This window comes from Pocillopora damicornis, chromosome 10, assembly GCF_964200805.1.
Source record: "Pocillopora damicornis chromosome 10, jaPocDami1.2, whole genome shotgun sequence".
Classification (NCBI taxonomy): Eukaryota; Metazoa; Cnidaria; class Anthozoa; order Scleractinia; family Pocilloporidae; genus Pocillopora; species Pocillopora damicornis.
Window position 1 is genome coordinate 18,416,468 of NC_142679.1, and position 12,777 is coordinate 18,429,244.

The window sequence follows — 12,777 nt, forward strand, 5'->3', positions numbered from 1 at the left end:
TATAATACTTTCATCAAATCATTAGTAGTTGTAGTTGACAGGAATCCAATGTATGAGAAAGAACTATTTTTTCCCTCTGGTATTTTTTATTGACATTTATTTATTGATAATATTGACATAAAAATGTAATATGTGCCGGAATTCAAATAGAATCCATAGACGTAAAAAAAAAACGCCCTTATTTGTATTCCTTACATACGGTTAATTGCATCGACCCCGTAAGCAAGATTACGCGCTGCCATGCATTTATTTTTTTCAAGGTTCAACTTTCCCTCCACTTGCTTTTTCGTCTTTTCACTAACATGTAATTGGAGCTGCCGAGCTAAGCGCGAGTTGACAACATGATTGTATGAATGGGTTAAATTTTCCTTAGTAGGAAGAAAGCAAGTACAATGCAGGAAAGATTCTACAGCGTCCAAAAGGCATGTTTCAATGTTTGTCCAGGAGCCCAGGCTAAAGAAGGAGTTGCTTTCCTTCAAGAAGTCCATGGTGCGTTTCCTTTTCAATGGCGAAGGACTGGACGTACATTTGGTGGACCTCTTTTTTTTTTTACATCTTTCTTGCTCGCCGTCCTTTTGCCAAACGAGTTCCCGCAGCCCTTGCATTTACATCTGTCCGCGGAGCACGAACTACCAGAAGTATAGCAAGGGCATTTGGATCGTCGTTGGTCTGGCACATCGGTGCCATCCTCCACACCTACAGCCATTGGGTGTACCATTATTGTTACGGGCGTTATTTTTGCAGTTAAAGCATCTGCATCTTTTGGAGCATTGCCGCCTTTGACGAACACATGGACAGCGCCCTATTGCATCAGGGATACAGAATCCATGCATCCTTGATTTTGCATGTCGTCCACAATGACAAATCGAACTTTCATTTGGCGGCAGCTCTTTGTTATCCTTGACCTCAGCTAAATGCATGCAAATAAGACACGACAAATGTCATGGTAACTGACAAAACCAGCTAGGGACGTTATGAAAGCTAATCGTGATTTCAATTTTGCAATAAATTTACTTGCCTTATGTCAGCTCTCATATAAAGTGTGTATGTGTGTGTGTGGGTATTGACGAGGCATATATTTTATTTGAAGTTGAACGTATGATAAATAGGCAAATAGAGGGAATTATAGTGTCAAACTAAAATAATCCCGACAAATGTAGTCTGGTATATTACATTAGACTATTCTCATAAACCGTCTATCGCAACAAACTGATATAAATTGCAAGGGAACCTAGCAAGGACGACTCAACCACCAAGATTCAATTATAACATTTCGTCAGTCGGCTTACATACCTGAAGTACAGATTTGGTTGGTAGCGTCATAATGGCCAGCACCATAATAGTGGAAAGCGATGTATATGGGCGTGGTAATCAATGGACTATCAGGCACGAATGGAACGACAGGTGTAGAGCGACTTGAGGTAATGATGATAATCGAAACTTTAAGGACGTTATAACAGACTTTCATCACCAAGTCTCCAATTTCACGATCAAACACACCTTTCATTCTAAACTCACTAGCTCTTTCTGTAAACGTGGTTGTCGATACCGCTACGTCCTCCCCTCTAATAAATTATTCAACAAAAAGCTGTCGTAAGGTAAATTTATCCTCGTCATCAAATTTAGCGACCGGAGGTGATCTTCTAGTCCTTTGGTTTTGTCAAAATCCATTTTAAGTAGCTGCCTTATTATGCTTCGGAATGCGCAATCCCCGTCTTTAGATACGCTTTCAATCTCTAGTCCAAATCCGGCTAGGTGCCTTTTAAGATCCTCAGTGTGGGTGCTTATATTGGGATCATTACTTTCGGTAGAATCATCTAAATGAAGAAGATTGGAAAATTTCAACAAGTACAACAGACTGCTAGAGTCAAATGCTCTATTACAACTTTGTGCATCAACATTGCTTATAATTTCTTGGATGCTGATCGCCACATTTATTATTGACCGAGCCACATAATCCGTGCATAGGTCAGTTATTGTTTCAGTTATCGTGACCTCTGGATTCATATCTGAATGACTCGCTGGCTCGCCAAGAGTTTCATCAGTTTTCTCTTCAACTGCTTAACTACCAGTCGTGAACGGTGGATGAGGACTGTCATCGTGTTGCAAATTGTCTGTGCTATTCACCGGAACTGAGGGTACATGAAGGCGAACGTAGTAGAACGTGGGCTAACGTGGTAGAACATGGCTGACTTAGGGTAGATGTAAGTGAACGTGGTAGAACATGGCAAACTTGAGGGAGATGAGGGTTAACGTGGTAGAACATGGCTAAATAAGGGTAGATCGGGGTTAACGTGGTAGAACATGGCTACCTTAAGGTAGATATGGGTTAACGAGGTAAGAAATGGTTCACTAAGTGTAGATGTGGGTCAACAGGGTAGAACATAGCTAACCTAAAGTAGATGTGGGTTAACGAGGTAGGACATGGTTCAATAGATGTGTATGTAGGTTAACGTGGTAGAACAACCTAAGGTAGATGTGGCTTAACGTGGTAGGACATGGTTCACTAAGTGTAGATGTGGGTCAACGGGGAAGAACATAGTTAGCCTAAGGTAGATGTGGGTTAACGTGGTAGAACATAACTAACCTAAGGTAGATGTGGGTTAATGTGGTAGAACATGGCTAACTAAGGGTAGATGTGGGTGAACGTGAAAGAACATAGCTAACCTAAGGTAGATGTGGGTTAACGTAATAGAACATGGCTAACCTAAGGTAGATGTGGGTTAACGTGGTAGAACATGGCTAACTAAGGGTAGATGTGGGTGAACGTGGTAGAACATAGCTAGCCTAAGGTAGATGTGGGTTAACGTGATAGAACATAGCTAACCTGAGGTAGATGTGGGTTAACGTGGTAGAACATGGCTAACCTAAGGTAGATGTGGATTAACGTGGTAGAACATAGCTAACCTAAGGTAGGCGTGGGTTAACGTGGTAGAACATGGCTAACCTAAGGTAGATGTGGGTTAACGTGGTAGAACATAGCTAACCTAAGGTAAACGTGGGTTAACGTGGTAGAACATAGCTAACTTGAGGTAGATGTGGGTTAACGTGGTAGAACATGGCTAACCTAAGGTAGGTGTGGGTTAATGTGGTAGAGCATGGCTAACCTAAGGTATATGTGGGTTAACGTGGTAGAACATAGCTAACCTAAGGTAGGTTTGGGTTAACGTGGCAGAACATGGGTAACCTAAGGGTAGATGTGGGTTAACGTGGTAGAACATGGTTAACTTAAGGAAGACGTGGGTTAACGTAATAGAACATAGCTAACCTAAGGTAGATCTAGGTTAACGTGGTAGAACATAGCTAACCTGAGGTAGATGTGGGTTAACGTGGTAGAACATAGCTAGCCGAGTGGCTTTCAGGAAAAACAAAATAATTTCACTCCCTTCTCAATGAAAATAAGTGCGCAATTAAATTCATTTCTTAGGTAATTTAATGCACTTTACCAATGCATATAAATATTCAATTCTACAAAATAAAATGTACTACCTCAAATTTGGCTTGACGCCATTCTATTTTCAGAAAACTGAACTGATCATAAGTTGATGGAATAATTAAAAGCAAGGAAAATATCAGGAGAAATAATTACTCTTATTGCATCACAAAATGCACATAATTCCACGCCATATCCTTTCCAACCAAGAGGGAAATCTTCATCATTTGTTTTGTTGAGTAGAAGCAGCAAGACCTTGTCATTAAGAATTACTGCAGAAACAGGAAATTTAAGGAAACAATTACGGAATATACCTTGATGTTCATAACACACGAGACTTAACAGACAATAAAAAAATTGTATCTCAGGAAAACTCACTTCTCCACATGATTTAACTTAATTTAAACAATGACTCAATGTTGTTGTGCAGTGAAGTAATAATAGGCTCTGTTTGGAATTTGTTTTCCTTTTTTCAATGAGTAACTCTGGTCAAAAAAAAAAAAGGAAATATCTTAAATGTGAAATAAAGAAAAACTTACTTTGGTCTAGCTCCTAATGATTGTAGATAAATCGCCGATAGCGGATCGTACGTGAATAGCAGCAGACAAAATTAGTGGCGTCGACAGCAACTTAAAGCGATGAAATATGAAATATAATATCTGGTACATGTGCTTAAATAAAACTGATTGAAATAAAAAACTTATTAAGTAATAATCATTAACCAACGAAGAAAAAAATAGAGCGGAACAAACCTAACAGAAAAGTATACAAGTAACGCGTTTCGAAACTAACATTCAATTCTACAGAAAGTTTTGGCTGCTTTACTTAATTAATTCCAAACTTTATCATTTTGCAGTTTACTTTTCCCCTTAACTTTCTATCTCTCCAATAAAAAATCACCTGTGAAAGAAATGTTGTACTTTTTGCCATCAACCCATATTCCATGTTTTTTGATGACATCTCTCTGATTGTTGAGATTCTCAAGTACCTGCTTTAAAATTGACCTAATTAAAAAAAAAGGAGAAAAAAATTAAAGCGAACACTTGCAAAAGCACCTTCATTAATGCAATCCCACTTCTCTGACTATTCTAGTATTTACAGTAAAAATGATGGCAATGATGCAAGTACACTGAGATCTTATTTACCTATGTTTATTTTGAAGAGCCTTTAAAATTATTCAAAGTCTTCTCTACAAAACCAGTAACATACACTATTGTCTGCATGCACAGACATTTTCATTTTTGTCAATGATTAGAAATGATCATTGTAATATTAGTTATTACAATTTTTGTTCACTGATTATTTGACCTGACTTACTTACATCACCACTTACCTTTTCTCTTTACAGTTCCCAATTGCAAGGGGGTAAATAAACAGTGCGCTCTCAGAGCTTTTGTTTTTAAAATCAATAGGTGCCAGGCCTATAGCTGCTTGGTCTTTACCTGAAATAAACCAATACAAAGACACCTCAGACATAGTTTGATGCTACTCTGGTTTGCAGATTTAATGAATGTAACTGAAGAAGTTACAATTCATAGACCCAACGTTTCGACACTTCCTTCCCCTAATGAAGGCACTAGACAGGAGTATAATTTCAGGAGTATAATATATAATTTCAAGCCCTCATATACTCTTCTCACTTTGCACGCGAGTTGGTTGGTGTGATGTCTGTACAGATTTTACCAACGTAATAAAAGTAGATGTAGATGTAAATGAGATGTTACTGTTGAATATTTAACACGCGTAACATTCAAAAAACAATTGACAGCTTTGCACGTGGTCCGTATTATCACCTTTTTAAGCGGCAGGTATTTATTTTCTTGACAAAAATGCGGACCGACACCAAAACTGTTCCTTCGACTTTTTATATATTTTCGACGTTAGTAGATCACATCATATTAACTTACCTCCTTAAATCATTCATTCCAGATAACAAAATCAAATAAACATGCTAACGATGGTATCTGAATTCGTCATTGGCCAAACACAAACGACTCCACATAAAAAGTTACGCCAGCAAAAAAAAAGTCGCGCCAGAGAAAAAAGTCGCGCCAGAGGTAAGAAAGTGTGCGCCAGAATGAAAACAGGATGCATCCCCAATATGATGCTGTACGCACACGTGTGTGGCACTTACAGGGCTCCGTTGGCTAAAGAACAGAATAAGAACTCCATTATCGCTCATTAGCCTGTAGACCAATTTTCAACAGAGATAATTTTTTTAATTGAGCGCCATTAGTAGTACAGTAAAAACCTGCGTATAAGAACCTAGTGATTTAAGAACCTACAGGCTGAAATTTTGCATTTTAATACCCAGATATATAAGAACCTATTCAGCCTGACAAAGAAAAATAGGTTCTTATATAAAAAAAACACTCCAGATTTGATGTTCAAATTCTGGATTTTAGTTGTGAAAATTTTTGTAGTGTACTGCTTTTTAGTCTTACCAAAAATATTATTCATTCCATAAAACTTTATTGTAGTTACAAATACAGTCTCAAATACTGTACAGTACATTTAAAAATCAAAACAGTTTTTTTAAATACAGAATATAAAAAAATATAGGACTTTTCTCTTGGACCTTGATTCTGTAAGTGCCCTGTAAATATGGTCAGGCCCATGATACAGGACCTGTTTCGACAACAAGGCTTGACATTTTTGTAAATGCTTTTCAATTATAGCGTCCTAGTACTATTGCAGTTCCCCGAATGCTATCACTATAATAACCTGATCACTATAGAACCTGATCAGCCTGTTATTAGAAAAAATACCTCAAAATATAAGAAACTGTTCAACCTGAACTCAAAATTCTAGGTTCTTATACGCGGGTTTTTACTGTAATGCATTCCACTGCCTTTTCTTCTTGTGATCTGCGGCATAATAAAGTTAATAAAACCGCCTTGTCAACCTCGTCAGATGCAAAGCTTTCGTGAATTTCATGAAGGCTCGTCCTTAGTCCTATGTTTGTAAATAAGTTCAATTTCATAAATGGAATTTACATATTAAGAAAGAAATAGAAATTTGCAAATATTATAAAGATACTGAAATCCGGTAACGTTATTGTTAGGACATTCTGTGTTTAATTTCACGGTGCTGCCACGTCTGCAGTGGTCAGCGGCTATTCAAATTCCAAAATGGCGGACATGGTGAGTGGCTTATAGCACTACTTGTTCCATTAATATTTGCTCGCTGTTTTGTGGATTCATTTGTTCTTCTCTCTCTCTCTCTGATATACCTCTGAATATTTCCAGGATCACTTAGACGCCACTGAGGATGTGGCATTAAATTTTGGAGACGAGGATGAAATTTTATATAGAAAAAAGAAATTCAGGTTTGTTGATATGAGCCCACGTTTACTTTTTACATTTAATTCTACGAGTTAGGAGATTGAACCCGAAAATATCGTCAAAGGAAGATTTAGGAACGTTTCCCTTTATTTGAATCCAATCAGTCTTTTACGAGCTAAATACAAGCCAGAAAAACCGTGTTCAATTAATGCGAATCTTGGAAACCACGGTGCAGCCTCGCCTGTTCCATTAACTCTTTACACCCTAACATCAGGATGCATATTCTCCTTGATCTTCCCATACATTTCATTTGGTACTTACAAGGAGAATTTGTTTAACAATCGAAGGTTGGTGGTTGGTGATAATTTCCTTTATTCTCATGATCTTAATGAAGAATTCAGCAGTACTGCTGTAAGGAGAAATTATACAAGGGTCACTCTTAAGTTTTAAAGGGTTAACTCTCTAACTCCCAAAATCTGATGAGTGATTTTCCCTTCCCTTCCAACTTCTGTACATTTTCTTGTAATAAGTAAGGAGAGTCTGGGGCAAGATTTCTGTACAACCCTATACTTCATTAAGTATGCCATCGGTTCCTTGATGAAGGAAAAGGGCAGCAAAAACAATAGATTACCTGGTGTTATATCAAGTTAATATTCTTTGGGTGATAAGTTTTTTCTCCTTTTTACAAGTATTTGACTAATTTTTTACTGTTTAAACATGAATCTTAATATTGTTTTTAATATTTTGTATCCTGTTCAGAAAACCTTTGGTTACCATCTTCCATCTTCTATTTCGAGTGGCAGCAATCATTGCTTACCTTCTGTGTGGTTGGTTCAGTGATAGTTTCATAACAAACTTTGTTATCATAGTTCTGCTTTTATCATTTGACTTCTGGACTGTCAAGAATGTCACAGGACGGTTATTAGTGGGACTTAGATGGTGGAACTACGTGGATGAGGATGGGAACAGCCATTGGGTGTTTGAGTCCAGAAAGGTTTTGTATGGTTTAGCCCTTTAACTCCCAAGATCTGATTGAAAATTGTCTCCTCTAGCTATTAGGTTAGGGGTTCGTTATAAATTAGTTACAAGGATTTGGTTGTAGATCGAGATAACAACTTCTACATGATAAATGTGAGTATTCTCACAACCTGTATGCTGGTTGCTGTATGCTATAGGGAGAAGTAACATGTTCATCACCTCTGGGAGTTAAAGGGTATAAATTCAGTGTAGATGCTTGGTAAACATAATAGGCTGCACAGAACAGTTTGATGCAGTAAACATGTGAAGAACTAAGTTATAAACACAATCAGCAAAGTTGCTTGTTGATCCAGTTATACAATTGATTTATCACAATTAAAATTTGAAAAGCGGGAACATCTGAGACATCCTATGGACAAAAGATCTAATGAACAGGGGATAAATACCAACATGCACATGATTATGAGAGGAACAAAACAAAAAAATACTGTTATAAAGGATTTGGTTTTTAGGTCACTTTGATTTTGCTCATTCATAACCCTTCAACTCCCACAAGTGACCAAGATAGAATTTCTCTCTACAATATCAATACAACATCAAGTAGAAGAGTAACGAGGATAAAGAAAAATATCAATTATGGGATTTCTGGTTGATCCAATTCCAAATTCCCAAAACTAACTTACAAGATTTGTATGGCAGACAGTAAGGAGAATCTCTGATGAGATCTTGGGATTGAAAGGGTCAAGGTTACTTTGTTTCTGTCTTTCAATAGGGTCACTTTATTCTTTTTTTCGTTTTCATCAACATCAGAATTAAATGTCAATCTTATGTCTCAGTTACCATTTCTTTTTCAATTATTAAATGTAGAGTGACAAGCAGGTGACCACAGCTGAATCACGTGTCTTCTGGCTTGGTTTGGTCATTTGTCCCCTTATTTGGACATTCTTTCTTGTGGCTGCACTGTTTTCACTGAAATTTAAGTGGCTGGTGAGCAGACTATTGATGTCTTGTAGACAATACTGATATTTAGATACTATATTGGGCTATAAACCTTAGTTTACACCAATTTGGGAGAATTGAGAATGGAAAGGTTGGATACCAACATAAGTCCAAACTTAAAGCTTTGCTACTTGTGCTGGTATTTAGCTGAACAAGCGCAACAGCAAAAGTTATGGCAGGGCTAGAGATTGTAACTGATACAGGCACCCATTTGAGTGTAATATTTTCTTCCTGGTGACTCAAAATTCTGGTCTAGTTGCCAACTTGGCAAGTTCAAAAGTACATCTAGTGCATGATTTACAAACTTTCCCCATGTTCTTTCAACATCCTGTGTGGGTTATTACATTGGTGAACCTCTGACACACCATTTTGTTATGATTCCATAACTATCAGGAAAAGTAACACACTGTGATTCCTTCCTCAGCTTGTTGTTGCAGTTGGGCTCTCTCTAAATGCTGCAAACCTGATTGGTTATGTGCGCTGTAAGAAAGATGCTGGAAAGAACATCAAGAGTTTTGCAGGAAATTTCCTAGGAAGACAGCTCCTTAATCAGGTAATTTTTTGACTTGTACAGTTTGGAATGTAATGATCTAGACATCTGAAGTAAAAAATCTGAGTTTTGTGTAGCCATCTACATATTTGCTCCTTTTGGATGAACATGAAGTGCCAATAAATTAATAAAAGACTATAAATTATGGATTAAAGGAATTTATCAGTCTCTGTTCAAGTGGTAATTAGTAAATAGAGATTTGTTGAAAAAAATGAATTCATAAAAAACGGAAGATAATTTGTTACTGTAAATATTGTCAGACAGCTTGAGAATTTTTTTTAACACAATTACAAGCATTAAAACCAAGTTGGAACTTGAAATTTGACATGTTGGCTTTTTGTGTATTAAAAAAGAGAGAGAGGGAGGGAGGGACAAAAGAAAAACTCTTTGTACAAAACATTCACTTTCTCTAACACTGCCTGTGCCTTCTATTGATGACTATAAGATTGCAAAACTAATTGGTCCTTAAAGTAATAAATTAACTGAGGGTAAGATATAAAAATTACTGTGTAGAATGAAGAGGAACACTTAGTTAGCCTTAGGAGAAATCTTGAACTGTATGACGATAATGATAATTATTGATCCTTTTGATTCCTGTTTTCTTCAACTTTCTCAATTCTTTGTGGCATGGCTGTCTCTCATCTACCAGGTACAGGTAAACCCTCCTCGTAATCGACTTCCTGGAAGATTTCTCATACAAAATTCTACTAGTCCTGTTCCTCGACTATTGTAAGTCTTCTCATTTCTTCTTGTTTCCCTCAGGGTCTTTTATTCTGTTTAGTATCTGTATTTGCTGTTGTCATCTGGCTCTATTAGTCACAATCTGTTGCCAATTGCAATCAAATTATTAAAGCAGTAAAGTAAACAAACACAAGGTCTTAACTGCATTGGGGTTTGAAACATTGTTAAGCTCTCCTCCCCATCCTGTCCAAAGCTACATCCATTAACTAACTTTGTTTTTATTACAAACATGGTTAATTCCATTTGAATGCGTGGATTTGAATAAATATTAATTTAAACTAAAGTTCTAAAAATAGGGATGTATGTATGATACAAGGCAAAAAAAAAATTTCACAAGGCAGGGTTGGTATTAGGAAAAAAAATCTAAACAGTTAAAAGTAAATAGCAATGTAAAAAGTTGTTATTAAACTTAGACTTTGCATGAATGATCTTCACATACAATGGAATATACATTCTGTACCTTGTTAAATCCTTCATTTTAAAAAATGTCTATTAATTCTGCTGTCTCCTTCCATGGTTTTCTGTTGTCTATATTAAGTTTTGTTTACCACCAGCTTTAACTGGACTTGAAATCCAACTGAAGGAAGGGTGGTAAATTTAGTAGGATGTGGAACTTGTAATGCACTGGTTACTGGTTCAATCGCTACTCCTTGCGATGGATCTGCTCCACAATGCTGCAAGTGAAGTCCTTGGCTCTGCTCTGCAAAAAGCTAATTGTCTCCCTTCTGTCAATTGAGAATTTAAAACTTTTATTCTTTTTTTCCTTTTAATGTTTGATTTCTGTTTGTTTCCATAAACCCTGAAAATCCTTATTGGTGGAGTAGGGAAACAAGGAGTATCTTTCTTTTGATGAATGCTGACAATAGCAGTTTGTTAAGAACTTGCACAACCTTTTTTCTTTCTTTCTTTTGTTGTTGTTTTTTTTATGAAAATTTCCTATTTTTCTCAGTTGTAAGTTTGCCTCATGTAAATGCCTTGGGTAAAACTGCTGATTTTGAAGGAAATGATGAGGCCCTGCTGTTTGATACAATTTCTTATAAATACCAGGTTTACCATGCCAAGTTTGAATTAATGTTCGGGGCTGTTTTAATGAAGTAGTGATCAGATTAATCTTTTTCATTTTTTTTTTTTTTTTTTTCATTCCATAGGCCATGGGCACAACAGACACCCAGTAGCAGCCAAGAAGTTCCAGTTTTGTAGTTGATAATACTCATTCCTAGCCAGTGTAGAGGGGGTGGGGGGGGGGTGGGGGGTGGAGATGAGCAAACTGGTCTATGAGCATCACAGGATATACAGTTGAATTTTGTTTTTGAAAAAGAAGAAGACTTGTCTGATATGGTTCCAGCGTTTATGACCCTTGAAATAGGGGTGAACTTTACTAAGTTGTAATATTATTCTATTGTTAAGAAATGTTATTTAATAAGCTTTTCAACTCCCAAGAATGACTAGTATCTAATTTCTCCTTACAATATCACCCCTGAATCACACATGAAGGTCACAAAAATTGAGGAAATGATCACCAACTCAAGAAACTGTTTATTAAACAAATTCTCCTTGACAGCACCTAAGGAAAGTTGTACAGAACAATATAGGGAACATGCATACTGATGGTAGGGTGTAAAGGGTTAAGTTAAAAAAACAAACAAACAAAAAAAAAAACATTTACTTGCCATAGGTGTTGATAAATGTACATTTTTGTTAGATATATTTTGGAAAATCAAGGAGGATCAAGAATCAGAATTAGTAAATAGTTTATAGTCATCTACTTGCGCATTAGTTGGTTAAACCTCATGATAGAGTCTATTTTTATCGTTTTGTCAAAGACTAAGTAGAACTGCAAATTTCACAAAAGTTTGTTTTGTTTGGTCTTTGTTATTAAAGTTAGAGTTTAAAAAGAATTTAATACTGAGACTTAATTTTCTCAGAAATGAGGGGATCAAAAAAGTTACAGGTCTTTTCTCCTGCTAAAGACAGATTGATTACTCAAAAAAACAGTTTTCTCTTGAATTGAAGAAAGTGCTAGAAGAGGTTAGATTAGTTACATTATTCTCTTAGAAAGCATTCATCATATAACTGTATTTATTGTATTTTATGGCTTTAGATAAGTTAAAAAGAAGGAATGGTATCACTCAGTTTGAGTGTTTTAAGTAATCCAGAAGTGCATCACTTTGCTCTGTGACTTGTCTGAAAAACTCTTGTGTTCAAGTTACCACCTTTCCTGACGGTTGGAATATTGATAAAATAAATGACTAGATACTCCAAGTTTCTGTGTTTTGATTGCAGGAAAACATGGGAAGTGGAAATGAATTTTTGAAACCCTAAAAGTGAAATTCTGGAGCTGAAACGTTCACTGTATCAGCAGACAGCAAAAATAAATTCTTACTTGATTCACCTTTTCCACAACAAACCCTCTACTACAGGGTATTATTTTGAAGCCACATTCGCAAGCTTTATTTAGACCTGAACGACACATTTTCACCCAAAGTGTACCCTCAAGTATCGCCCATGGTTACTGCCCGATCAGATTCTTTCTTGGAAAACTTCCGCAGCTGTTGATATCCCTAAATCCAATTAGTTTGTTTGTTTGATCCTGTACAGACCTCCATTACGAATAACGAATATGAAATGAAAATTCAGTGTTTTTTAAACAGAATTTTTTAATTTGTCAACAAAATAAAATTCGAAGCGCTCACGAGCTCTTCCCGTGCTCTCCCCCGTCCCTCTAGTCTCCCTCGCAGCCGTTTTTTTGGATGTCACGCAACGTTCCCCCAAAACGTTAGGGGAACGTTGCG

General features: G+C 36.6%; 1 protein-coding gene and 1 pseudogene across 3 annotated transcripts; one reads left to right on the plus strand and one right to left on the minus strand.

Moving 5' to 3' along the window:
* Positions 1 to 80: 80 nt before the first annotated feature.
* Positions 81 to 1,613, minus strand: LOC149039232 (uncharacterized; annotated as a pseudogene). The gene is made up of 2 exons (XR_016180697.1): positions 1,294 to 1,613; positions 81 to 910 (listed from the first exon to the last, which is right to left on the minus strand). The product of XR_016180697.1 is annotated as an uncharacterized LOC149039232 (transcript).
* Positions 1,614 to 6,533: 4,920 nt separating this feature from the next.
* On the plus strand, positions 6,534 to 12,247 carry LOC113684334 (Golgi apparatus membrane protein TVP23 homolog A). Of its 2 annotated transcripts, XM_089186056.1 has the most exons (7): positions 6,534 to 6,576; positions 6,682 to 6,761; positions 7,477 to 7,711; positions 8,563 to 8,682; positions 9,119 to 9,247; positions 9,894 to 9,973; positions 11,134 to 12,247. In XM_089186056.1, the coding sequence occupies exons 1-7, from the start codon at positions 6,565 to 6,567 to the stop codon at positions 11,183 to 11,185; spliced, it is 708 nt and encodes a 235-aa protein (XP_089042182.1). In that variant the 5' UTR covers positions 6,534 to 6,564; the 3' UTR covers positions 11,186 to 12,247. The 2 variants fall into 2 exon arrangements, with proteins under 2 accessions (XP_089042182.1, XP_089042183.1); XM_089186057.1 differs by lacking the exon at positions 9,894 to 9,973.
* Positions 12,248 to 12,777: the final 530 nt, after the last annotated feature.